The following is a 27,898-nucleotide window of genomic DNA, read 5'->3' on the forward strand; positions in this document are numbered from 1 at the left end:
GAGTCAGCGCGTGGCTTGGGCCAGCCGCCCACAGTGAGACAGCTGGGAGAAGAGGAGGGCGTGTCTGGGGCAGAGCGTGAAACTGATCCCAGTACGTACCTCCTTCCTCACTGGCTGGCCCCTCTTCCCCACCTTCTCCAGCTGATGGCCACTGGACACAAACTGTGCCCGCCACCTGCCATGTGGGCAGCCCACCCCAGGCAAACGGGGGTCTGGAGTTTTCTGTCTTGTGGTAGGATATATTTATAACATCATACTTCTATAATATCCTCCATTTTGTCTCTCTGTGGGCAAAGCCTAAAATATTTACTAGCTGGAATCGTTTACTGGACCTGTGGTTTAAATTGTCATAGAAATAGCTACTCAGTGCGTTGAGATATTTTCTTTTATACCCATTCAAGGCACAAATAAGGTCACTGGCTATTATCAGTGTGAACTTGAAAATGAAGAATAAGCAAAGGTTTTTGGTTAAATAGTAAAATACCGATTAATGTGCATTTTCCCTACCCCTCATGCCTTATTTTCTCTGTGGTTAAATCTGTCTTGGTCTAAAACAGTAAAAAAGAGAGAGAGAGAGAGGGAAAAGATAACACTGGAAGATTTGGAATACTATTTTATTAAGTAGAGAGATAGAAACCAGGTTACACTTTAGAATAGTCAAAGAGGTTGAAACTACAGATGTGGGGGAAACTCTTCGGTGAAGAGTTGGGGATGATTATCAAGCCATGTTAGAAATTAGTTTATTGCTTTATCATTGATAACATATGAAAGACCCTCAACTTACAAGGTTGTTACGCTTGCAATATTTATTTGAAAGTTAGTTGTTCAGAATAAATGTTCCTCACAAAATATTATAGGAAAAACTATTTAATTTACTATATCATCTATTTACCATCCAATGCAATGAAAAGAGAAAACAAAAATCTTTACCTTAGTAATAATTATATAAAATAATTAAATTTAATGTATGAATTTTGTAAAATAGATGTCCTGGAAGAAAAGTCTGTTGGATAAAACGTGAAGATGGAGGTCAGCAGTGTGAAATCTGTGAACACATCACAGCATTTTCAGGGCTGCTAAGCGTCAAAGTGGGGGTGACGAAGAGGCGTGGGTGGTGTCCGGCTTTACAACAGTAAGGCAGGTATGCAAGCTGGCCGTCTAGAGCTCAGGGTGTACTGGTATTTTTGCCACTCCTGTCTGATTCAGGCTCCTCAGCAACCTTGTGAAGCAGAAACCACAGGCGACAGAGATGCAGTTCCAATCAGTGATGGCGGAGTTCGCCCACCTGGTGAAGAAGTGCTGCCAAGTAGAGACAAGTGACATGTGTTTCCGGGAAGAGGTATCCCTGTTTCCTTGTCTGTTCTCTCAGTGCGCTTAGGATGTACTGAAGTTAAACACAAAATACTTTCTCCATTCCAATTGTGAGTGAATGAGGAGAAAGTCACAGTCTAGATGAATTGGTGTAATCGGTTACATTCAGGTTTAGGATATGTTAATATTTATGTTTATTTGAGGAAACTAGCAGGATGAGACATGGATAAAGATGAATACCAGAGTCATGACACCAGATGGAGTAGAGATGTTTAGGAATTGGGGATGCAAGGAGGGAGGGGGGACTGAAGACTTTGGTAACTGTAGAGAAATGGTGTCCTTGGAATGTCGTGAAATTTTAAAGAAATAACAATTTAAAAACCTGTGTGGGCAAACTGTAGTTTTGTTCTAGAAATTTCTACGGGCACAGTCAGGAATAGTCACCAATTGTAGTTGGGGCTTAACTAAGGAGCCAATGCAAAGGGTTTCATTTTCTCAGTGGGCAGAAGATCGTTAGAAGAGGGGTTGAAGGATGGAGAGGAAAGAACGATGACAGAAAAGAGTATCTGTGCACACCCACCAAACTGACTCCCAGCAGACTGTTTTCTATAATTCATCTAATCCCATATAGTTAACAAGTAAACGATTTTCACTTTAAGTCGCGGGACTTAAATTTCTAAGAATATCATGGTAGAATGTGGCACAGAAAATTCACATAAATTCATGGAGGGGACCCAGGACAAACGGTTGTCCCAGGGACATGACTTGAGGAGCAGAAACTCAGATATAGTAGATTATAGTATCTGAGTAGAGGGATGCAAAAATGCAGGTAAAACAAATAAATAAAGCAGCCTTTATAGTGCAAACAGGCTGGGAATGGTTTGGACCAGGGTTCAGTTTAGCAGTGACCCAGGGAAATGTTTTCACAGGTAACAATTTTCACGAATCCTTAATTACCTTCGGTGGCTCTTTCCTACCTATTCAGCTAAACTGTGCATGTGTTTATGTTAAAAATCATATATCTATGGTCTAGTCAAGGGCAGGCAAACTACAGCCCTTGGGCTAATCGAATCCGCTCCCTGTTTCTAGAAAAAGGGTTGTATTGACACACAGTGGTGCCCATCTATTTACATATTGTCTACGGCTGCTTTCTGTCTACAACGGCTGCATTAAGAAATTGCAGACTGAGTAGTTGTGACAGAGGCTGTATGAACTGCAAAGCCCTAAGTATTGACTATCAGGCTGTTCACAGAAAAATTTTACTGACTCTCAGACTCGCTGATACACAAAATCAAAGTAATCACCTCTGTGAGAGTCTATTTATTTATGTATTTTAAGGCCTTTTTGCTTTTTTGTAAAGCATTCAGAAAACATGTTTCCACCTAACAACCCCATAGCCACACAGATCAACACTTTGAAGAAGGAGGGCCTTGCCGGCGAACTCCCAGGGGAATTTTCTTGAAGTATTCTCGCTCCTGCATAAGAATACCACTTGGTTAAACTATTATTGGTGAATAGCACGCCAGGAAGATTTCTGCGTGCTTTTTCCCCACACTTTTTGCCTAACAGCAATCTTTAACTCAATGGTTGGAAAGCCCAATTTTTTTTCCCTTCCCTCCTCTCCCCTCTCTACTTTCTTTTAGGACTTCTCCCCCAAATTAAGGGAGAAAAAAGAAGCTATCTGAAGAATATATCATGTTAATTAAAATTTGCCAGAATTACTTCTTCAGATAAAAATGCTTGTTATCTGTAATTATGCATTATCTCTAAAGTTTGGTCAAACTTACCCTTGTCTGATTATTCTCGGGCTGTGATTCTGAAATATGAGCGTGCATCAGAATCAATTCCAGAGCTTACTAAAACAAAATCAGCCTTTTCTACCCACTGGGCGTCTGATTGAGTAGTTCTGGGGTGGGGTCTGATAATTTGCATTTCCGACAAGTTCCCAGGTGCTGCTGACGCAGCTGATTTGGGGACCGCTTTAAGAATCGCTTTGCTAAGGTGCAAGTGACTAATTATACACTGTTCCCCATCCCCTCCCCATATCTCCTACGCCCAACTCTCCATGAGAAGCTGGAACCAAAGACAATAGCAGAAATGATGAAACAATTGGAAAATAACATGCTTGTGAATAAAAGTGCAAGAATGTCGGGATATTAAATATAAGGATAAGACTGGAATATTTTTAGAAATAACCTTATAGTGTATGAACAGCCTTAGCCAAAAATGTGGGAATAGATGAGCGAACTATTTTAGAATCTTACCGTCAAGAAATCGTGTCTTCGTGCTTCCACGTTTATCAAAGGAGTCTAGGTTTGACTCTTAGTGCGAAGGAATAATCCCTAGATACTCCAGGAACCCCCATGAACCAAGACACCGGAACTGAAGAGACGCAGCCAATTGGCAGTTCGTGCATGTTTCAAGCTAGCTAGAAAAGACAAACGGCTCCAAGGACCTACAGGCATTTTCTTTGTTTTCTTTTCTGAGATTTTAATAGTCGATTATGTGAACCTGTTTTGCCTGTTAAAAGAGGAAGCGGGCAGGTTTGAAGACTGCCTTTCTAACTATGGCTATTGGGAGGATAACGCATTTTTAAACAAGATGGAAGACATATTTTAAGAAGAGAAATTCTAAGGAGAAAAAGGGTGGACCAAAGTCAATGTTGGAATGTTGGCAAGAGTACAACTGAAATATATAAAGGAAAGAAAATAAGACACTCCGCTATACAGCGTGAATTTGGATCGCCCAAAGAAAAGGCATCTCACATTTCATGAAATCATAACATGAATTGTAGACATCAGCAAGTTCAAGGAGAAAATTCGACTCACAGAAATTCTCTCTGCCGGGTCAGTGGGGAAGGATAATTATAGCCTGAGAGATTTCTCTATCAACCAACAGAATATACTATAGGAGAAAGTAAACATGAATTAGTGGAAAGGTGGGCAGGTTGAAACAATGCTTTGAAAATAATACATGAAATTTAACAATGGAAGAAAAACAAGGTTCTACTGTTAGACGTGACTTAACACAGGTTCATGTGGAAAGATCTGCCGGTTAAGTAGTCTGTACTTAACAACTTGATGGGTCTACTATCAGAGCTCCCGCGATCTTGGATGTGTTTCCAAAGGAGAAAAAGTGACCAGATAAAGCAACATGATAATCCCAACCTATGTGGATCAGGTCATTCCTGGTTACTACGTTCAGTTTCTTATAATACATTACGCACGTTTTGAAAATTATGTAGGTGATACATGAACACAGTAAAAGTTCAGGCAGAAGGGCCGGGTGCATTTCCCGTTCCCAAAGGGTAACCAATTTTATTTTATTATTTTTTTTATTAATGATTTTTTATTATATTATGTTAGTCACCATACAGTACATCCCCGGTTTCCGATGTAAAGCTCGATGATTCATTAGTTTCATATAACACCCAGTGCACCATGCAATACGTGCCCTCCTTACTACCCATCACCGGTCTATCCCATTCAAGGGTAACCAATTTTAAGTTTCACTTTTAGCTCCAGTGATTACCATCATCGCTTTAACAGTTTCTTAAAATATTAACATCACATGATGAATATAGTGTACTTATGCTAACTTCAAGAACCCTATCCATAGACACTTTCTTAATTTATTTAAAAGTATTTTTAATTCTTTTATTGGTTATATTTTATTTCTTGGCCTTTTAATACCACTTGGCATCTAATGATTCTCCAGAGCATAGTTAACATGTCCAAACTTCCTTTGACTTGCTTGCCAGCTCTTCTTTTTAAACTATATATACCATTACTTCTACATTGTTTGGGTTTATTTATCTGCATATTAAATATAAGGTTCATATGCTTTGTTCATAAGTGGATGCTAAAACCTGGAAACCATTAAATGGTATATTTAATTGTGTGTTTACTTGGAATATTTTTTATATCAGTACCACGAATGGATTGACCAACAGAATGACTTACCCTGTTAAAAGGTGTAGAGATTAAACGAAATCTCTTTTCTTACCTACTAAGCTGCAGAAAATCATGCCACTTGTATTTAGTTTTGCATGTTTGAACTATGATTCCCTAGTATATCCTCCTGTTTTGGGGAGTTACTAATTGTCTTTCTTTTTCTATGTTGGCAAATAAAGCACTTACTTTCATCATACCACTAAAATGTTTCAGGTTCTTAATAATACAGCTTTTTTAAGAGAATAGTCTGTCTTCTTAAAAGTATATATCAAAAAGTGGTCTGACTTAATCTTTCAATTGGATCTAGTTATTTCTAGGAGATTCGTGGCTGTCCACAGGGGGTCTCATTTTAGTATAATCCTGGGTAAATTAGACTATTTGTAAAATCTAAAATACTATTTTATGTTTTTTTTTCTTGGATTATTTTGTTTTGCTGGGCTACCCTCCTAACATATATGTGCATATGTATGTATGTATGTATTATTTCAGAATGAGCACCTGGGAGATAACCTTTCTAGGTCCTTGCATTTTAAAATACTATTTTGTCTATGTATTTGCACAGTATTTTTGCTGATATGTCAATGGGGGTTCTTTAGGTGTAAATAATAGGATCAAACTCTTGCTAAGATTAGTTTATTGAAAGGATAGTGGTGGCTACAGGAGTCTTCAGGAAGTTTGAAAACAGGCTGGGCAGCAGACAAGAACCAAAAGCAACTCAGAAATCAGTGACTTTCTGGTCTTTTACTGCTGTGACATATCATTTAATTATTCTGAGCTCCTATTTTTGTACTTCAAAATATTGGTCAATATCATACTGATGACTTTCTTCTTTTTTCTCAGCAGTTCATCAATATCTCTTATGTTGATTTTTTTCTTTTGAGCATCAATAAGGCTTTCTTCTTTTTTAAATAATATTTTTACCATGATTGCACTGGGATTTTGGGAGAGATGAGAGACGATACATTTTAAAAAGACACTGGCGAATTGTTATGTCCAGAAAGTATTTAGAGCAAAAAAAGGATTGAGGAGCATGTCACAGGGATATGGAGAAATTGACTGGTAATGTTTATTCTAAAGTCTCAGGTTGGGTGACATGATAGCGGTCTACCAACATGTCTAGGATTATAGGAAATCAGAGTGACTCATTTGGTGTCAGTGTAAGGAAAATGTTTCCTCGTTCTTTTCTCTGCTCTCTGCATTCCATCGTACGAGTCCATAGTTTATATTTCAAAGTCTTCCTTGGACTTGGCCTCAAGATGTCGAGTTATCATCCCTTATTTCATGAAGGACATTTCTCATGATTATGGTAGTTTCTCTGATGCCTTTCTTCTACCCTACTTTTCCCAGAAACGTCCCCCCTGCCTCCACATTTGTTATCATTACAAATTAGAAATTTACTGAGCAACTATGAAATAAAGTCGGGAAGGACAGATATGGAGAAATGTGACTTACCCCACTCTTGTTAGGTTCAGAGCCAATGAAGAAGATTAAATGTGAGGGTCTTGAGGTTAAGCTTATGGGAAAATTTCCCATGAAGATGGATTTAAAAAGTCATGGGTTACCAAAGAAACGAGGATCCCTTAAACTGGGGAGCTCTTTTTAAAAACAAACTTAAATAGATTCCAGTCTCTAGATGATTTAGGTGTGGTCTGTTTGAGGGTCAGAAGAAGGACTAAATTAATAAACTTCTAACCATGTCCCACAGGCTGCTAGGAGCTCTTAGGAATGCAAGTCATCTATCAGCTAGGGTGTGTGTGTGTGTGTGTGTGTGTGTGTGTGTGTGTGTGTGTATGTGAGCACTAAGCTTAGCAATGGAGTGCTAGGGGTCCCATTCCCACTTCACTAAAGACAAGTTAACTTTTATCAATCAATCTCTGGGCTTCCACAAATGACTTTTATTTGAATAAAGCCTGTACAGGTAAAAATTGGGGAAAACTGCTGAACTTAGCATAGAGGTCAACACCAGTATATATGAAAGCAGTAGAGACACTGATCAATGTTAGTGATTTTGTTCCTCTTGAGTTCTTATACCTGATTGTATAATGATTTAACATGGGATTAGCCTAGAGAAATTTTAAAATGCAACGAGACACTGATGTTCATTGTCTATCTTTACCCTATAGCAAGAGTGCCATATTTTTGTGAGGAAAAAGCAAGTTTCTGTTTATTCCAAAACTGGGGTCCTGAGAGTGAGAGAGGCATTGCGGTTAGCTCAGTCCTTAAGCTCAGACACTAGGCTGTGAGAAATTCTAAGACCTTGAGCCAGGGGCACATTAGAGCCCCTCTCAAGCATATAACAAGTTAAGTCTTAAAGATTTTCTATTTGGGGATCATAGACGTTCAGATGCTTTGTTTTGTTTCTCTTTTTCTTACAGATGTACTAATTTGCTTTTTTTTCTAGGGGTCCAAACTGATTGAAAAGTGCCAGTCTCTCTTGGGAAGCAAATGAGTCCAGAAAATGTCAACATAGAGCCTTTGCTGAGAACTGCCTTTATTTTTCATGACTAATGAAACACACGTCTAATGTTCAAAATACGAATCAACAACATCATTTTTCAGCCACTCACAACGTTACTCAAGGGTCCTCGCCAGGCTATACTAAATCTCTCCTTTTCTACTTAGCAGAGAAATCTACTTACCGTAACCCCGATACAACAAGTTTACATTCTTCCTTTCTCCCAGAAGCTTTCAGCTTCTCAGGAGCAGTACCAGAAATATGAAATCAAGGGGCCTTTCAACACTTCAGGTAGATGCAATGGGCTGCCACATCTTGCTGGGAACAGGCTGCTGGGTTTCCAGAGTGAAAAAGACCCAAGTGTAGCTTTGAAGTTTCTGTCTATTCCACGGCTGAAAATGATTACTGATGCACTGGATGGAATGTGCTTTATAGTGAGTTACCTTTATAACTGCCTTGACTTTTTTTTTTTTTTGAAGAAGTGTGGAACTGGGAAGGTACTGGAACCACGTATTCATTCATCCAATAGATTTTTAGTGGGTGTCTGCCGTGTACGAGGCATGGTTCTAGGGGCTTGTGACACATCAGTGGCCAAACAGAACAGAACAAAATCCTTATCTTCATAAAGTTAACCTTCCGGTGGAGCTTGGTCAAAACACGTCTTTCCTTCTTTTTGTCTCTTTCTTTCACCATCAGTTAGACTTGAACTAATCAGGACTTTGCCTCGTGCCTACGGCATTGAACACATTATGAAATCAAGAAAATATTTAACATTCTGTTTGCCAAGAGTCTTTGAGTTACTAGCAAAGCTCCAAAAGGTCAGGACTGAGGTGAGCGGTAGGTCCCGTGGGCCGTACATTGTCTCCTACGTGCCAGATAAGTCTGCTTTTGCAACAGCCGGTGTCCTAAGACACATAGTTAGACTCAACTTCCGGCTTGTTGTTGTCGCTGGCGCGAGAAGGAGCAGCTAGCATGTGCTGCGTGCCAGATATTCTTGTAGTTCTTACCTGGAAAAACTCAATCGATCCTCATCATGATCTAATGATGATCTAATTATTAACCTTCCCAGTCTACAGACCAAGACATTGTGCACAGAGAGGTTAAGTAACTTGCTCAAGTATTCACAGGTGGCTTGGAACCAGGATTTGAATCTAGATCATTCATCTCCAGAAACTGGGCTCTTCACTAGTGCGTTAGTGCTCCTTTGTCACGTCAAGGAACATCATTATCTGAAAACTCAACACCAGAGAAATCTTCCTGAAGCACTCATTGCAAATGGTGGCAGTTTTCTCTTCACAGTATTGAGAAGACAATGGCTAATTCCTTCTGTGAACAGTTAACCAAATATCTAGTGCTGTCTCTGTTAACCATCGTCTCTGCAACTTAAAGCCTCAGCCTTGGAAGAATTCCTCACATGTTCATTCAATTTCTCATTCTCTCCTATCCATCTCATTCTCTCTCTCACCTCTCTTTTCTCTAATATAGATTTGTGAATTCCTTTTTGTATGTGTGCTCTCTTCTTTAAATTTTTTAATTGACCTCTGACCCCCTTTACCCATTTTTCCCATCCCTCCACTTTTATCTTTACCCTATATATGTGATGCTGACATTGGAACCCAATGGGGGCCCTAATGTTTATTAACTCAAGCTTTCAGTGATGATTTGTAATAGTAGTCTTCTCCCCAGAAATCTTGGCATAAATGACACAATGAACTTATCATTTGGACTTACTATTATTTTTCCAGATAATTTAGTGTATAATAAAAACTAAGCAGTAATATTTTAGTGCTTATGAAATAAATGAGCTTATTTTGATTATAGAAAAAATTTAATCCTCATTATAGTATACTTTATTTTATTTATTTATTTATTTTATTTGAGAGAGAGAGAGAGCATGTGCACACACAAGTGGGAAGAGGGACAGGGAGAGAGGGAATGGGACAAGCCGATTCGCTGCTGAGGGTGAATCTTGATGCAGGGCTCGATCCCAGGACTCTGAGATCATGACCTGAGCCAAAGTCAGACACTTAACTGACTGAGGCTGCCCAGGTTCCCCCATTTCCCTTGACTTTGAATAGTTTTTCCTCATTCCAGTGATTTCAGCATGTTCATATACATTAGCAAACTAGATCCAAGGAAACGGTTAAGTTATTATGTATTCCATACACTGCTAGGTGCAATAGAGCATAATATGAATATACTAAAACCAGATAGCTAATGAATTTATACAAGAGACAAACAAATAAAGAATTATAACAAAGGGCAGATTTCAAACTTTCCAGATTTCAAGCTTCCAGGAGCAGAGCTAACTGATAATGTGATGCACTGGAGTCCAAGATCACACATTGTCACGGAGACCAGGAAAAGTCATGGAAGGAGTGACCCTGGCCAAGGACTAGAAACCCCAGGGTTTGAAAAGAGATGTGGTGGGCTGTGAGGTGTTTCGGGGAGTAGCAAGTGATTCCGTTTGGCTGGTTTTAAGACAAAAATTAAGTAGTTGTGGGCGGTAAGGCCTAGTGGAGGATAAGGATACATGGTGGGTGGGGGCATATTGTAGTTTAATTACAACAACAGCTAAGATTTATCACACTTGTTACGTGTAAAGTGCCAGCCTTTGCATGATTTCTTCCTGTAACTCCCACAATTGTCCACAGAAGTAGATTGTCAACTGTCCACTGCCAGATCCAGGGAGTGTAGTTGAGAGTGAGGTCATAGATTAGAGTGGTTAAGATGGCGGATTCTGGAGCATGATTCCAATCCTACCTCCATGGGTGGCTTTCTTCTTCATCTATAAATCTGGGTTGAAAGGGTCATATCTTTGTGGGACTATAATAAACACCAAATCAGCTAGCAAATGTAAAGCTGAAAACACTGCCTGGCAAATGGCAAGTGCTCTTAGTGTGAGTAATCTGAAATTGCTGCTTTTGTAGGTTTAATCTTGAGAATTTCAAATGGCTCCATCTAATAGGTGTTAGCTCTTCTTATTTAGAAGACAAACTGGTGATGGGTGGTAAGGAGGGCACGTATTGCATGGTGCACTGGGTGTTATACGCAACTAATGAATCATGGAACTTTACATAAAAAACCAGGGATGTACTGTATGGTGACTAACATAATATAATAAAAAAATATTATTACTAAAAAAAATAGAAGACAAACAGATGCCATTGAGGGTTTTGTCCTGATTGCATCCCATTCCTTCCCTTTCACATGTAGATAAAGCAACATAACAGTTACACCTGCCATCTTTTCCACCTCATCAACTGCCTTGAAAATGGACTTCTTTCTCCTTCAGTTCCTGAAACCGACATTAATGGCCCTAAACAAAATTCCATAGCAACACTGCCTATTTTGTCTAGCCAAGAGATAATAAAATATACCATCAAATTAGGGGAAACCATTCCGAAAAGATTCTATATTTCTTTAACTACTGGGTCAGATTTGTGAAAAGGAGGCATACATACAGAAGATTTTTAGAAAAAAAATATTTCCTATAACTCATTCACTCATTCTTTTACTCACTGATTCACTAAGTCATTAAGTCTTTTATCCAATTGATTTTTATCAAGCACACTTTATACACCAGATGCAACATTAAGTAGAGTGAAGTATATGAAGATGAATATAACAGGTCCTCTACCATTAGTAAGTATAACATTACCTGGGATTGAATCTGAACTAATGTGTAACTGGTAGTGAAATATTTGACCCACCTAGAACAAGGATAAAGAGTTTTATGAAAAAAATTTATATCCCATATTATGCAAAAATGCTTCCGAACAAATTTTTGTCTCAGGAATTATATTGGTTATCTATTGCTGTGTAACAAATTACCTTAAAATTTAGCAGCAACAGACATTTCTTTTCTCATAGGTTTTCTGAGGATCAAGAATCCAGGAGGGGGCCAGCTGGGTTTTCTGGCTCACGGTCTCTCATGAGGTTGTAGTCATTCGGTTAGACAGGGCTATGTCATCTGAAGGCTTGACTGGAGCCAGCACAAGGCCCACTCATCTGGCTGGGGATGGGAGGCCTCAGTTGTTGCTGACTTTGGCAAAGTTCTCCATTCCCATCATGCAGGTCTTTCTCTAGGGCTGCTCCCAACATGGCAGTTGGCTTTCCCCAGGGCCTGTGGTCCACGAGAATGAGCAAGGAGGACCCCACATGTTATATGACCTAGCCCCAGAGTCACACACTGTCACTTCTGCTTTCCTCTATTCATTAGGATTGAGTCACTAGGTCCAGTCCATTTGCAAGGTGAGGAGTATTAGGTCCTACTCTTGAAAGGAGGAATATCAAAGGCTTTATGAATATATTTTAAAACTACCAAAGAAGTGAAGTTAATGTCTTATTAAACAGATGTTTTTCATCTAGAACTCCGTGCTTTCTTGTACTTGCTACTTTTGGTTAGTAGCTTTCCTTTTTTTTTTTTTTTTAAGGTTTTATTTATTTATTTTAGAGAGAGAGAGAGAGAGCATGAGCAGGGGGAGGAGCGGAGGAGGATGAAGGAGGGGGAAAGAATCTCAAGCGGACTCTGCACTGAGTGCAGAGCCCGAAGTGGGGCTCCATCTCACAACCCTGAGATCGTGACATGAGCAGAAACCAAGAGTTGGACACTTAAGTGACTGAGCCACCCAGGCACCCCTGTTGATAACTTTCTAATCGTAACTTTTCTATTCCTAATTTAAAAAGTAACACATGTTTATTATAGAATATTTAATAATCATGGAAAAATAAGAAATAATTCACCCATAATTCTATAACCCAGATATAACCACATTTAATGTGTTTTTTGTTTGTGTGTAGGTACAAATATTAGTGTAAACACACACACATAAACATATTTTATGAATAAGAGATATTTTGAATATTTGTATGTACAGTCTTACTTAGATATGTAAGAAGAATTTTCTTCTTTAATGAAAGTTTATTTGGAAACATAATTCTAATATTTGCATACCATTCTATGGGTAAATTTTTTTCCTTCTTTAATCATTTTCTTTCTATTTTTGATCATTTAGGCTATTTACTTCCTTTTATGACGATAGCAATATAATAAGCAATAATCCTTGAATAATGTCTCTATATGCCTGATTATTTCACTATAAGATCCTATAAGTTGAATTATAGGATGAACTGACTACCAAATTGCTTTCAAGAAAAGTTATAGCCATTTGTATTTCTACCAGTAGTTGGAGTGGTTATCTCATTGTCATTTGTTGAGTATTTAATATCATTTCGTAATATTTGCTAATAGACCCAAAAGTGCATTTTGCTTTTCTTTACCTTGCGTTTTGTTGACATCTCAGTTATTTTATTGACTCTGGGCTCCACATTCATTCATAGCTGTTGGTTCTGTGAAAATGGACTTGGACCCTTTAAATGTGTTTCTTTTGCATTTTGCGTGATGACGGGCTTCGTCAATAGAGGGCGCTGAAGAAACACTGAAGGAGGAAGTTTGGGCTTTCCTGATTCTAGGGGCAGACTGTCAGGGCTTCTGGGAGGTGGACTTTTGTCCTCCACTGCTTTGCCCGGAGTACTTTCTCCAGGATAGTTGCCTGTAGGGTGCAGCTTTCTTTCCCATTTGTGTCCCCAACCCCTCCTCCAGCTTTTGATTCGGTGTGTGGTGGCATAACCTGGAGCTGAGCCCAGGTCAATGACCTAGCACGAATCACGGCTCTCTGCTCCACCTCCTCCATTCAGGGCTTGCTCACACAGAGACACCACCCCTCCCCCGCCCCCGGGGGTGGCCATCTAGGAAGCCACTGGCCCAGCCTCTGTCCCACACAGCTTTGGAGATGCTGCAGCCCAAATCATGCACGGAATTGCCCTGGGTTCCTGCAAAGGAAGCCCCTTTAGCTCCTAGTCCAGGCACACCAGCAGCAGTACCCCTGATTCTTTGTGCCCCCTAACTTCCCATAGACCTCCAGACACGACACTATGAGACCTGGGCCTTGGGCCTGCAGAGAATCCCCCAAGGCCCTCTGCACACTTGCCCACTTACCCCAGCTGCTCCGCATCCCAAAGGGCTGTTCTCCTTTGCCCTACGACTGTGGTGCTAGCAAGCAGCAAACTTCTCCTCTACCATGGGCTGCAACCACAGCCTTTCTGGTGAGTTCCGAACCCCTGATTCCAAACCTTCCCTTTTGGGGGTCCTCTTCCTCAGTCTTAGGGTATCCTTTGGAGCTCTCTTTCTTTCTGTTCTCCTATCACCACAGCTTAATTCTTTATATTAAACTTCTCCTGCTTAAATTACTGTGTTTCTGTCTCCTTACTGGCCACAAACTAATACAGTTGATCTCCAGTAAGATACAAGTCCCTCCTCACACACACTTAGTAGCTATTTGTATTTCCTTCCCTATGATTTTACTTTTTATGTGGTTCCTTTTTTTTTTTTCTTTCCACGTCTTGGTATTTTTCTTACACATCTTGTAGACTTTCAATATATTAATGATTAATCTTCTGTCATTTATGGCAGGCACTTGACACTACTTAAAATTTTTTTATAAGTATACTGAATTTTAACTATTTCATTTGCCCCATTTTGGAAAGATGAGACCATTTTCTTATTAACTGATAGCTGGAAGGATAATGAAGCAAGCCTCTGTTTTCCTCAAGAAAAGATTTCTTAGGACTTAAAGGTCATAGTACACTTTCGCTTTCATCCAGTTTAGGTTTCAGTTTTGGTGACACTAAGAAGTAACACCTTTGTCTTACAATGGTTTCGCGTTTTAATTTTGATAATGAATCTTCCAACTTGGGCTTATGACACATAACCTTTCTCCCTTAGTACATGTAATGTGCCCAAACAATTTAATACAATGCTTATGAGGAACGCAAATGGACGTAGTTTAGAGAATGGAATAGTGTGGCATAAAACTCCATTCTAATATAGAGTTCATAAATAAAATCATAGATGATACTTGTGGCATTCTCAGTGTTTGTTTTCAAATTGGTTCTAGCGGACTGTTAAGTACCTTGAGGGTTGTCTCGTGGAATGGGTTGTCTTGGGGGAAAAGAGCAGAACTCCAGATTCCTTGCCTACCTTCGGCTGCAAGTTCTGCATTATCCATTGTTTTCATTTGGCAATGAATGGTTATTGTGGGCCAAACCTTGTCCAGCTGATTAAATATATTAAGCCTCTGTGGTATACTTGTTTAGAAAAACAAAGAAAACTAGTTCAACTGACTTTAAAAATGCTTAAGAATATTTTTGAAAGTCATGGGTAGAACAGAGGGGGGGAATAAAGGGCTGAGGTTGAGAAAATTGCAATTTGGATTTCTTAAGAGAGCCCATGATCTTTTCCATCCCAAAGGACAGATAGCTCTGATGTTACAAATAGCCAAAAGCCCCCGACCATCTAGAGACCATCCTGGATTTCGTAAAGATGTTAAGAGTTTTCAAGGAGCTGTGAAACACTGTCCCCCTCCGATTCCTTGATAGGGTGCTTCTCTTTTATTTCAAGAGCTGGCAGCTTTTACTTCTGAGATCAGTTGATGATGCTCCAGTTCTCTTGACAGTTTGAGCTAAAAAAAAGTTCAAGTTACACAACGTCTGAAGACACCGTTTAGATTCGAGTTCATTGAGTGTTTTACTGTTAAAGTATTTGGAATACACAGTATCCAAGCTTGTTTCAGTTACTGAAACTAAATTGAAGCCGCTTTCAGTGCAACTGTGAACCCTAGTTAACCTCATCACTTCAAAGAGAGACAAGCTTTTTCAACATTCAATTTCCTACAAATTCAAGTTCATATATATTTGTACGAATGCAAGGGTCGAAGGCATGCATTCATCAAATGGTAATATCCCTCTGATTCTGTTGAAGTGTTGCAGCAATTGCAGCCTGTACTGCTAAACCGTTGTCTCCGTTTTTACTACGCGTTTACTTTGAAGGCATTTCAGTATAATAGCCTTTTCTGTACGGAATCTGAAAATAAGAAGGAGAAAAAAAGCTATTCAAAATTGAACACATTTTGTGCACTGGGCCTATTAAAGGAATAGGCACCCGGCATGCATGCTCCTGACTTACTTGGCTATTGTTCTTTGGATCTCTCTCTTCTCTTCTTCATTTAATCTTTGAAGGATGGATTCCAGGAGAGAAAAATGAAAGTTAATGTACTGAGCCACCTAGAAAGGGAAAAAACAAAATGAAACAAAAAAGAAAGCAGATTCTGTGAGAGGTGCTGAGTCAGGAGGAAGCAAAGACAGAGTCGGGGTGACAGTATCCATACATCACTGCTAATTTCTTCCGCATCTTTATCCATGAGGAAAATGCGAGCATTCTCTTTGGAGGGTCCCTGCAGGAGCCTATGCAGCAGCGGGACATCTGTCTTCTTCAGCCGTCTCTGCTCTGCAAATGAAAACAAGAATCAACGATAGGCAGGAGTCCGTCCTAGAGAGAGAGAAGAAAGATACGCCGTCCGTCCATTTTCTTTCTTTAGCTCACACTGGAGGAAGACCTAAAAAGAACATATAACAGGAAGCCTTCATTCAAATCAGTAAATTAAAATTAAAGCCTTCAAAGAAAAAGACTACAAAAGGACTCCTTTCTCTTGCTATCTCTTCAACTTGACTCGTATCTCAGATAATTCAGCCTTGCCTCTGGTTCGGACGTTCGGACAAATCTCCAGTTCCGTGTATGCTTTTATCAAGCCACACACCCACAAAATTCTTTATAAGTTTTCATTCATTCATTCATTCATTCACTCAACAAATGTTTACTGATTCCTTCCTAGTTCAGTTTCTGCATTTCCATCTTCCCAGTTGTTCAGGTCCAAAGCTTTGTAATCATCTTCAATGATCCCCTTGTTTCTCATCCCAATCCAACCCTTGGATCATCCTTAAAAATATATTCATCATGTTTTTTACATCACAGGTATTTTTATTATTTCATTCATCTGAGGGTTTCATCCATTCAGCCATAATAATGAGATGCGAAAGAAAATAACTTCCAACATGTTACATTCCCGGAACTTCAAATTTCCAAAAGTTGTAAATACTCCCACCCACCAAAGCACTTCCAGCTTTCTGTCAAAATAGTTCACATCCATGGTTTCATTTTTATCAAAGTGAAACATGAACAGAACACAGTGCCCTTACATTCATCTCTTTTCCTCCTTCCTCAAATATGTTTTGAGTTCCTACTATGTTTCAGGCATTGTTTTCTGTGCGGGGCACTTTATAAAACAAAGCAGAGTAAAATCACTTCCGTCACGGACCTTACATTCTAGTGGAGGACACACAGGTTAAGGAAGGTAAACCAACAAAACACATCATGTATTAGTGATACGTATTCAGAAGAAAAATAAAGCAAGGAAAGGGGTAGAAAGAATATGTATGTGCAAAGAGGTGTGTACAGGGAACACGTATGTAATTATTGATAGGGTGGCTGAGAAAGGCCTCACTGAAGACGTAACATTTGAATAAAGACTGAAGGAGATGAGGTATGGAACCATGCAGCTATTTGGAGGAAGTGTGTCCCAAACAGAGTAAGTAAGTAAGGCAGGACCCTGCAGGTCAGTGCATCTCGAATGCTATCAAAGAGCAGCAAGGGACCAGGGTGGCAAATATGAAGATGAGGGAAGGAGAGAGAGTTGGAGAGAACGTGTAGTGGGACCAGCGTAAAACTCTGGCTTTACTATGGGAAGAGAGATCACTAAGGGTTTGAGAAGTGATGTGACATGGTCTGACTTACACTGTTAAAGAACAGTCTGTCTGCTATGTTGAAATAGACTGAAAGGGGAAAAGGGTAGACCAGTCAGTCCTTTCTACATTGCCATTTATGAAATCAATCACCTTGGGCTCTTAACAGTTCTAAGAATCAGAACTGTTCTCATCCCCTGGGTGGGACTTGGAGAGGATCGAGAGCACAATTAAAGTAATGTTATTCATTCTTGTTTCCACGGAGTCAGAGTTCATTGCTTTAATTCCGCCACATTTCTGAAGCGAGGGAGAAGCCTGATAATTTAGCTCATCTTATTAACCCACTAGAATCCTCTTCTGACCTCTACATCTTATAATAACTTGGTTTTGCATCGTCAGTTTGTTGCGTTCTTAATATTACAGAGCAAAGTTTCTTGCTTCATGAATTTGTTTCTGGGATAATTATTAGAAATACATATTCCCAGACTGTTCCTGAATCTGGATGGCTTGGGAATCTGTATTTTTAGTGAACTTCTCAGGTAATTCTGAAACGCACTAGAATTTGAAAAACACTGTTTTGGATCATGGGCTTAGTCGATACAAGGTGTTAAAATGCACCTGTCTGTATTTTCCAGATTAATACCTAAGCTGTGCTAAAAGTTCCATTCTTGGGGCGCCTGGGTGGCTCAGTCATTAAGCGTCTGCCTTCAGCTCAGGGCGTGATCCCGGAGTTATGGGATCGAGCCCCGCATCAGGCTCCTCCGCTGGGACCCTGCTTCTTCCTCTCCCACTCCCCCTGCTTGTGTTCCCTCTCTCGCTGGCTGTCTCTCTGTCAAATAAATAAATAAAACCTTAAAAAAATTTCAAAAAAATAACGCTTCCATTCTTTTCTCTGTTCCTGATCCCTAAACGGTGCTAGTTAGGATTATCTTCTGTTCTGGATTTTGTGTACAAAATTTTTGACACCAAAAATAAAATAAAACAAGATTTTTACAGATAAAATTTTAAAGAACTACATTTTTGCAGTGAAAATAGACATTTTTTTTTTCTGATTATAAAAATAACTCCTGCTGCCAGGGAGGGAAAAGAGGGTGAGAGAGATACAAATTTTCAGTTATTAGAAGAATAAATTTTGGGGGCGCCTGGGTGGCACAGCGGTTAAGCGTCTGCCTTCGGCTCAGGGCGTGATCCTGATGTTATGGGATCGAGCCCCACATCAGGCTCTTCCGCTATGAGCCTGCTTCTTCTTCTCCCACTCCCCCTGCTTGTGTTCCCTCTCTCACTGGCTGTCTCTGTCTCTGTCGAATAAATAAAAATCTTAAAAAAAAAAAAAAGAAGAATAAATTTTGAGGATCTAATGTCCACTCTGGTGACTAGAGTTAATAATACGGTATTGTATGTTTGAAAGTTGTTGAGAGTAGTATTCTCACACACACACACATACACACACATGCACACACATGAAAAGCTTTAACTATGTGATGTGATGGACGTGTTAATTATCTCAATCTTGGTAATCATCCCATAATATCAATGTATATCAAATCATCACATTATACACTTTAAATGTATACAATTATATGTGTCGATTATTCCCAATTATTCCTCAATAAAGTCTTAAAAAACACACATGCTATTGTAAATTGAAACTACGGAGACAAGTGTCAGGCAGAAAGTAAAGATCACCTGGAATCCCAGAACTCTGAGACAAACAGCCTCACCCTCCGTGTGGACATCCTTTAGTATACGTCTTTACGCACACACATAAACACACAGTACATAAAGATGGTCGTGTGAAACTTGCTATTTTTACGGTAGCCATGTTTTAAAAAATGTTTTACCTTTTTTTTTTTGCTTCTGTGTTCCTCCTTCTTCCATCCTCTTCTCTGCATCACCCTAAGCCCCTAGCTGGGTAATCGATGTTCATGATTTAATATTTGTCATTTCATACCTTTCTCCCTGATCATATGAACTTATGTACCACATATTTAAATGAGATTTGTAATTTTTTACAGAAATGGGATCATATTATACACATTTTTGGGCATGTTGCATTTTTCACGTAATCGATATTATGGAGTTCCCTCCATTTAACTGGTATACATCTAACACACTCCGTTTAATGGCTGCTTAATAACCATTTATTCAATCATTCTCCTATGATAGGTGACTTTGTCTTTAATTTTTTGTCATTATAAATAGCCTTGCACATAAATCTATAGGTACTAGTCCTTTTACTCTTGTGGAGTGGATTCTCACCAGTGGCATTGCTGGGTTAAAGGATATGTACCCTGTAAATGTTAATAATGTTAATAATGTTAGAATGAATTCCAAAAAAGTAAAGACGGTCTTATTTTCACCAGAATTGCATGAAAATATCCTTTTGCCCTTCAATACACCAGACATAGGTAGAACCCTTCTGAAACACTTTGCCAATCTGCTAAAAGTTGAGATATAATTGCATTGTGGGTTCTATTCTCATTGAATTGTCTTTTTGTTATCGTTTTGCAAGAACTCTGATATTATAGGTATTAATCTTTTATCTGATAGTTTTCATAATCTACTATTTGTATCTTTTGCATTTTTATATAGTCTGTTTCTGCTTTTTATTTTATACCTTTTAGTTTTTCCCTAAATAAGTAGAATACAAATAGATATGTACACACACCTTTAGAATTTTTAAAATTTATATTATATTTCTTATATTTTAAGCTTTCAATTTGTAAGGGCTTTAATTTTGTTATTTTTAAAGACCCAACTTTCATTTTCTTACAGTTGTTCTGGCATCAAAACATATTATTTTATTCTGTTCAATTTCCAGCTCAAACATTCTGACACTTAAACTGTAATTGGAGATATTTCTACAATTTTACATACAAGTTTTTCAGTTTCAGGGTTTTCAAAAATTTCATTTCAGTATTGCCTTAGCTTTTTCTCTAATGTCTCTTTCATCCCTGCTCTCAGCACCCCATGCGTAGCCTCTTCCCAATGTCCTGCAGCCAACCTTCTGCTCCCAACCACCGAGTTGTGCATAACTTCCTCTACTGAGGGAGAGAAAACACATCTACAGAGTGGCAGGAACTGTGCTAAGAGAGTGATAATAACAAGAGAAATGGTATGCATTATGACTCCAGCAAGAGCTGGAATGAGAAAGGAAACCCAAAAAAAGTAAGAGGTATAGAAATCAAGGACTTCAAAGCATAACAATTCTTGGGAACTTTCCACAGACTACCCCCCCACCCCCTGCCAACTCCGAGCTCTGACTTCCATTCAGGTAATTTAATATCTGGCCAACAAGCAAACTCTTTTGTATTATAATCTCCTCTAAAATACCTTATTCTTAAGTCATCTTCTTCTAAGATTGTGAAATACGAATAACCTTGTAAAACACCCTCCCTCTTATCCTCCTTTCTCTTTCTTCTTCCTTCCTTCTCTTTCTTCCACAGAATGAGGTTTAACTGCTCCTCTGCCTTCCCAAGGGACAGAAAACTACAACACCCCGGAATCCTATGAAGAAGAGCGATCAAGCTTACCTCCTGTTGCAAAAATCATGTAGAGTGCGAAATCTTGGGCACTATTTTCAATCTGTCAAAGGAAAAAAAATAAACGAACATGAATTCTTTCATATTTGATCATTTGTTCATTGTCAGATGTTTTCTAAGCCAACCAGATCCAAATTATCCACCTGTTTCCTCACTTTCTTTCTTTTTTTTTTTTTTTTTTTTTTAAGGTTTTTATTTATTTATTCGACAGAGATAGAGACAGCCAGCGAGAGAGGGAACACAAGCAGGGGGAGTGGGAGAGGAAGAAGCAGGCTCATAGCGGAGGAGCCTGATGTGGGGCTCGATCCCATAACGCCGGGATCAGGCCCTGAGCCGAAGGCAGACGCTTAACCGCTGTGCCACCCAGGCGCCCCTGTTTCCTCACTTTCATTTTGCACTTTTAGACATGAAAAGTCCTCTGCTCCCTAGGAATAACGTAATTTCTCAAGGCTCAATTATGAAAAGGTGTGAGATACATAAGAAAGAGCTCTTCAGAACTGAACAGCTTAATTTAGATTTACATATTCATAGATCTTTTCCAGAAGAGTGCATTTAGGTATCTACAGTTAAATTATATACAAGAGAGTTACAGCTCAGCTTCATGACAAAGATCACCTTAAATTTTTGGAGAAGTTGCTCTATTACATCTTCAGTCCTCATATTACTGTTTACTCTGACCTTAGTTTCTGATCCAAAGGCTGGAGTGAAAATCGATGTCTGGGAAGAAAACAAAGTTCTTAAAATTAGATCAGATTAACAAGAATCAATATGTCGAACCTGGCCTCATTATGCGCAAAGAAAAAAATTCCAGATCACCAGTTTAAAAACTTTATTGTCTTGTGCTTGCTTTCTTCATTGTTGTTGGGATATTACGTTCCCTTTTAAGCAGCTTTACATTGTTGCTGGAGTAAGGTAGGTAAAACATCATTTGAGGATGTTCGAAACATTTTCACTGGAGAATCATACCATTCTTCCATGTGGCTCAAGTTTTCAAAATAAATTAACTACAGCTAAATACAAATAAAAAGCAATATGAATAGTGTCCCAAGACTCTAGAAATGAGGTGGGGTCAGCAGACATGGTGCATCTGTGTGAATCGAAATATGGATATAGAAATAATTTTTCAAAGTAGGTATATAGAGGATGCCTGGCTTAAACTCTTGCTAAGCACGAGAAAAGTCCATGTTTGTGCACACTGGGAGGCATGGATGAGTCCCTCTGTGACACATATGACCAGTGCTGATAAGTTCTATGGCTGGAGACCCAAATGCTCATCTGGCACTAAGGGAAGGGTTAGTAACATATGTGATTTGATTTTGTTTATATGAAGAATCTTGATGGAGTTTGGCAACAGCACTAGATCATAGTGTCTTCTAGCTCCAACTTCATCAACCCACTTAACATTAAGGCCTAAAGAGGCCTCCTTAGGGTTTCATCTATGAAATAAGAGAGCAGGACTAGATGATCGCCAAGAGCCCTTCCAAAGTGCCAACATACAATGAATCTGGAATCATGTTTTTCAGAGGTTTAGATTAGTTTTGTTGGCCAACACACACAATAGAAGAAAATCATTTATTCTTATTGCAAGGATAGAAATATATCACAGGTCAAGTCAGTAGTCTTAACTTACGTATGAATATCATAATCTAATCCTCGGATATGGGTGTTGTTCACGTCCTGACAATACTGGTGTTCTCATGGGGTTTCGTGGCATAAAAACACGTCTTACAACTATATCAACTTAAACTCCTAGCTGCGTCTCACGGCACATCCGTTGATAGAGGGCTTGGGGTTTGTGGGTTTGTTTTGTTTTCTGGTAGCTATTAAGTTGCAGTGAATGGCATCTGTAGGACATATGTGTAGTTCCAGCTTGATCTCTTTTAACCAACAACAATAAAGCTAATGTAAATTGGGTTCTTCCTTTGTGCCAGACACTGTGCTGAGTGCTCGGCTCCCCTCATTCCGCGTAGTCCCTTCAACCTTGCAAAGTAGGAAGGATGAAGGAATGACAGCTAAGAGATGGGGGTCTTTTTGAACTTTGCTCAGCAAGAATTGGAAATCAGGCTGTCAAGCTGCAGCACCCAAGCGTTCAGCCACTATACGGTGCTGCCCGCTCAGTGTCAATGTCATTTTCAGCATGGTGGCCCATCTGGAAGCCGCTCAATTGGAACAGGGTGGTTTTCACAGCCTTCTTAACACAAATCACTCCCACAAGATGATGACGCAGCATAATCATGAGGCATAGAAACCAGGGCAGTTGGTAAGTTGCACGTCTGTGGGGACTGTCAATATTACTTTATGGCTAAGAGGAAATTCTGGAGCCAAGAAAATGTCTAATTTGAACAAAGAATTCACAAGGGATGTTTCTCCCCACGAGCCTCCAAAGGCACGCTGGGGCTGTGTTCCCGAGGGGAGGAGAAGGAATCAGGCAGAAAGCCCTCCAGGAGAAAAGCTTCAGCTGAATGACAACATTTTGTATGAAAGGGCTTAGAATGGTACCTGGCACAGAGTAAGTGCTTTAAAGTATTTATTAAATGAATGGGTGAATAATTGCTGAAGTACATGACATGAAAAATTTGAGTTCTAGGGAAAAAATGATGTATTTCCTACCTTCAGCAAAGTGAAATGTCTTACAAAAGCTGTGGAAAGGAACACATAAATTTAACACATTAAGTGAAAAATCAGAATACAAATTATGTAAAGTACAACTATGCTTGCATTAAAAAAACCATGTATATATGTACAAGGCCTGGAAGGGAACGTGGAGAAATGAGAAATTTGATTTATCGGAATAATAGGTCTGTGGCTGGTCTTATTTCTTTATTTAAATGTTAGTGTTCAAATGTACTTTGAACCAACCTCTGCTGTAGCACTTACATTATTCTTTTTTTTTTTTTTAAAGATTTTTATTTATTTATTTGACAGAGAGACAGCCAGTGAGAGAGGAAACACAAGCAGGGGGAGTGGGAGAGGAAGAAGCAGGCTCATAGTGGAAGAGCCTGATGTGGGGCTCGATCCCATAACGCCGGGATCACGCCCTGAGCTGAAGGCAGACGCTCAACGACTGAGCCATCCAGGCGCCCCCACTTACATTATTCTAATGCCATTTGTTGATGTGTTGGCTTCTTTGCCTGAGACCTGAGCTCCATGGCGGCAGAGCCATCAACTGAGTCACCTCAGATCCCCGGTGCTTGGCACAGAGCCAGCCCCTCAGATAGGGTTCACCCATCACGTTGGTTAATACTTGGGTTCTGGACTGGATTCAAGTTCAGAGCTGCTACTTACGAGTAGTGTGACCTAAGACAAATTACTTAACCTCTGTGAACCTCAATGAAATACATGTAAGGGAGGGAAAGTAATGGTACCTATCTCATAGGATTGTTTTAGTGATTAATGAGATAATTGACCAAAATCCAATTTCAAACAGTTTAGTACCTAACACAGGGAGAGGACCTGACAAATATTAGAAACACTACTACTAGTTTATTATGACTATTTTAATGGTAAGTTGAATTGAGTGGCATTGTTAGAAACACAGACATTATTTTCAATGACATGAATGGAATTATAACTCACTTCATGGTTATAGAAGTGCCCGTTAATGGAGGCCCTGTGCTTCTGTCTCTCTTTTCTGTCCATCATTGGAAGATTCATTCTTTTTCTCACCAGCGTTGCTTCACTCATGGTTCGATAGAGCAATGGGGATTCTGGCTCTTCTTCTGCATAAGGTTTCAGAGTGCTACTGTGATAAGATAAATAATCTGGGAAGAATAAAGATTATAAGGCCATATCATTTAGTCAGTTACCTCTTTGGGTGGATTTGTATATGTAGTTGATAAGAAAACGTGTAGCTAAGCAGTGAACTATAATGTTCTCAAACAGTAGGAAACAGTGTTCCATTTTACCTTGGGATTTAAAAAAATTTCCTACCGTAAATAGCATATCATCCAATAGACAAGAGATGGTTCCTCTTCCTCTAGCACCGGTACTTAGATACTGATAGATTTTTATGGTATCTTTGATGCCAAGAAATTGGGATTCCCCTCGGTTTAGAGGAGTGTTTTCAAAGGGCTAACAGGAAGGACCCTTACATAAAAGATGCCAAGAGCCAGTAGACAGATAAGGGAATCTTAGAAGAAGCATCATGTTTGTTATTAAATATGGGCTGTTATGGAGACGGCAGAAAGGACTGCATTGAGAAATGCCTGGAAAATATAAATAAACATCGGAAGTTGTCGGTAGATTCATGAAGATCATGTCAGCAGGATACTCTTTTCAGTCTGAAGTCAGCTTCATAATAGGACCACCCCAGAAACGTGAACCCTGCTCCCAGCCTCAGTCATCAGCTCCTCCCTCCTTGGATCTCCATATATTATATGAAAACCAAATCTAGGTAAGATACACAATATCAGGTGACACTTAGCAGAGTCTCGGTGAGTGACAGCTCCTAATATTACTACTATCACATCACCATTATGGCTCCTCAGGTCACATGTCATAGGAGCTGCCATTGACCCCTGGTTTGTCAAGTTCGATATGAACTCGCCTGACGTTCAAGTTGATTTCTCTTTTTAAAATAAATGCTTGAAACGACTCTATCAAATATAGCGATGCCAGTATATCTGCCTCGTTCTGGGGAGTGGTGTTATGTTAAATATCTATTAACTAACTAAAACGTTCAACTTCTAAATAGATGTAGAAGCCAATCTGAGGAGATTGGTCTAACATAAAAAGCTACTGAGTATTATAAATGATCCTAATTCTTGGGGGGAAATATTGAAGAATTTTATGTATACAAATTTATTCAAGCCATTAGCTTTCCCTAATCTAGTAAATCGAAGTGACTTGATGTAATTTTAAAAATCACTATATTTTTATATAGTAAAGTAAGGTTCTTAAGCATTTATGAGCACTGTAGGGACTTAAGTTAGTATGATCCTAAGAGATTTTTTTTTTAATATGAGAGCTTTATTAAATAGTGGTGTGTAAAATGTTAAATTTCGGAGAAACATTAAGGATTCGTGCTTTACATTAAAATAGAAGTCTCGCCATTAGTTAGAGTTTGATACTTACCTTTTCGGGAATTTGTTGCTTCAGAAGCTGGAATCTGGCTCCTGTCCAGATCACTAATACGGTAAAGATCATCAAACTCCCCCCAGCGGGTCATTCCCCTGAAAAGTAATAAATCTTGTAAATGACAGCAATTCTTCATAATGAGGCTCATGATGGTTTTCAGATTTATAGTATTAATATGGTACTGAGAGCCTCCTTAGGTAGGCATATCCTAAATTAGAACAGTTTTATGATATTATTAAAATTATATTTATACCAGAATGGTCAGCATGTGTTTTAAATACTTTCTGTACTGATTTTAAGCAAATCTGATACAATAATTCAGTTATACCCTGAAAGGCAAGGTTGTATAGATTCTATAAATTGTGTATGCAGATGGAATTAGTAGAAACCAACATGACCCATTGTTCCACAGATATCTCACAATGCTCTTAGGAAAGTCTAGATGTAAAAGTGTTCTTTCCGCCAATCTGCTTTGAGTTCCTATAGTATTCAGAGAATTTTTAGGTAGAGTGGCTATCAGTAAGATGGGGTGCCCATCTTTAAGGCTCTTTACTACTATGAATGCAATTTACAAAGGAGGAAAGTGTACGAGAAACTTCTCTTCTAAAACATTATGACTTATATCTAGGATACTAACAATTTTCAGTGCATTCTAGTGATTAGAAAACATAAAACTGGGCAACTACTTATTTTTACCAGCAGGGCCGAGAGTCACCTTTACTTTATTTCTCTGGTCTTAGACAAGTTACTCATCTTCTCTGTGCCTTCGTGTCCTTACCTATAAAATGATGATAAGAGGAGGAGGTAGGATAGGGTTAAGTTTGGTCAAATTCTTCAAACAGTGCCCGGTATACGTAGTAAGCACACAGAATGTGTTAAAAGTTATCAAAATCCTCCTCATCTTCATTATCATCCTCCTCCTCATCACTTGTACCCATTTCGTGGGAGACCAGGAACCAATAGGGGTCCAAGATATTCCTGGGTCTCTCTAGGTCAGTGAATACTATCATTGCTGGGACTGGTCCTATTCTTACTAAAAATCTCTTCCGTAATGTCTGTTTTCCTTATGACCAAAACCTGTAAGTGGTGGCATACACTCTTTTCAAATGTGACATTTGTAGCACTAATTCTATCCAAGTGTCACTGGTGGCAACAATAACAAAAAATGCTTTTTCAGACTAGTGGTGGTGAACATGACAAACATGATTTTTTCCCCTTAATCTTTGCATCCGTTTGATGTATTTTATAACCTTGATATCATTTGAGCCTCATTCTAGTCTTATGTAAATAAGGTAATCCTAATGTATTTGTTAGTTAATTTTCCCGTAAGCTCTACTATCCAGAATATAGCCAGTTAAATGTCAGAATAGTTCAAGAACTATGGGTAATAACGAACTCAAAGGAGACCTATTCGGGTCCTGACTCAGAATCGAGTTATTCTTAAACTAGGTAAAATTACCCATCTTTCCCAATCTATCAGGGATTCATTATCACAAGGAGACAGATGTCATTATCACAGGAGTGTTAGCCGTGGGGAAGGCCCAATACCAATGAAAAGCAGAAATGAAAGTGAGAAGGCGACCTGATGCTATTTCATGTGGGGGAAGACGAGAATGCCACGAGGGCCCCACCGGTAGTATTCTACGAATCCTTGGTAATCTTGGCAGACTTGACACTTGTCCTCACTTTCTTACGGTTTAGTGGGGTCACACAAATACAGGGGGCAAACATGGCCCTTTTTCCTTCCTGCCCATTTTGTAGAAAGCACCAGGGTTTTTTGTTTGTTTGTTTTAAAGATTTTATTTATTTATTTGACAGAAAGAGAGAGGCAGAGAAAGAAACAGAACACGAGCAGGGGGAGGAGGCAGAGGGAGAGGGAGAGGGAGAAGCAGACTCCCCGCTGAGCAGGGAGCCCAACATGA

General features: G+C 39.2%; 2 protein-coding genes across 14 annotated transcripts in view; one reads left to right on the forward strand and one right to left on the reverse strand.

Annotated features, from left to right (window-relative positions):
* The window catches only part of LOC113263281 (alpha-fetoprotein-like), a 43,935-nt gene extending 34,389 nt beyond the window's left edge, over positions 1-9,546 (forward strand). For 6 of the 9 annotated variants that reach the window (XM_026509984.4, XM_044388191.3, XM_044388190.3 and 3 more), the window contains 2 exons: positions 1,207-1,339; positions 7,666-9,546. In XM_026509984.4, the coding sequence (XP_026365769.2) occupies positions 1,207-1,339; positions 7,666-7,713 (181 nt within the window). In that variant the 3' untranslated portion in view covers positions 7,714-9,546. Of the gene's footprint in view, positions 1-985 lie in introns of all 9 variants that reach the window. The other 3 variants (XM_044388187.3, XM_044388194.3, XM_057309648.1) reach the window with 3 other exon arrangements.
* RASSF6 (Ras association domain family member 6) overlaps positions 5,882-27,898 on the reverse strand; it is a 54,476-nt gene continuing 32,459 nt past the window's right edge. For 2 of the 5 annotated variants that reach the window (XM_048211737.2, XM_057309649.1), the window contains exons 5-11: positions 25,974-26,071; positions 24,477-24,661; positions 21,516-21,617; positions 20,892-20,943; positions 15,948-16,066; positions 15,746-15,843; positions 5,882-15,643 (exon numbers count right to left, since the gene is read on the reverse strand). In XM_048211737.2, coding sequence (XP_048067694.2) covers positions 15,568-15,643; positions 15,746-15,843; positions 15,948-16,066; positions 20,892-20,943; positions 21,516-21,617; positions 24,477-24,661; positions 25,974-26,071 — 730 coding nt within the window. In that variant the 3' untranslated portion in view covers positions 5,882-15,567. Of the gene's footprint in view, positions 15,644-15,745; positions 16,067-20,891; positions 20,944-21,515; positions 21,618-24,476; positions 24,662-25,973; positions 26,072-27,898 lie in introns of all 5 variants that reach the window. The other 3 variants (XM_057309652.1, XM_057309651.1, XM_057309650.1) reach the window with 3 other exon arrangements.

Source organism: Ursus arctos, unplaced genomic scaffold (genome assembly GCF_023065955.2).
Source record: "Ursus arctos isolate Adak ecotype North America unplaced genomic scaffold, UrsArc2.0 scaffold_9, whole genome shotgun sequence".
NCBI lineage: Eukaryota > Metazoa > Chordata > Mammalia > Carnivora > Ursidae > Ursus > Ursus arctos.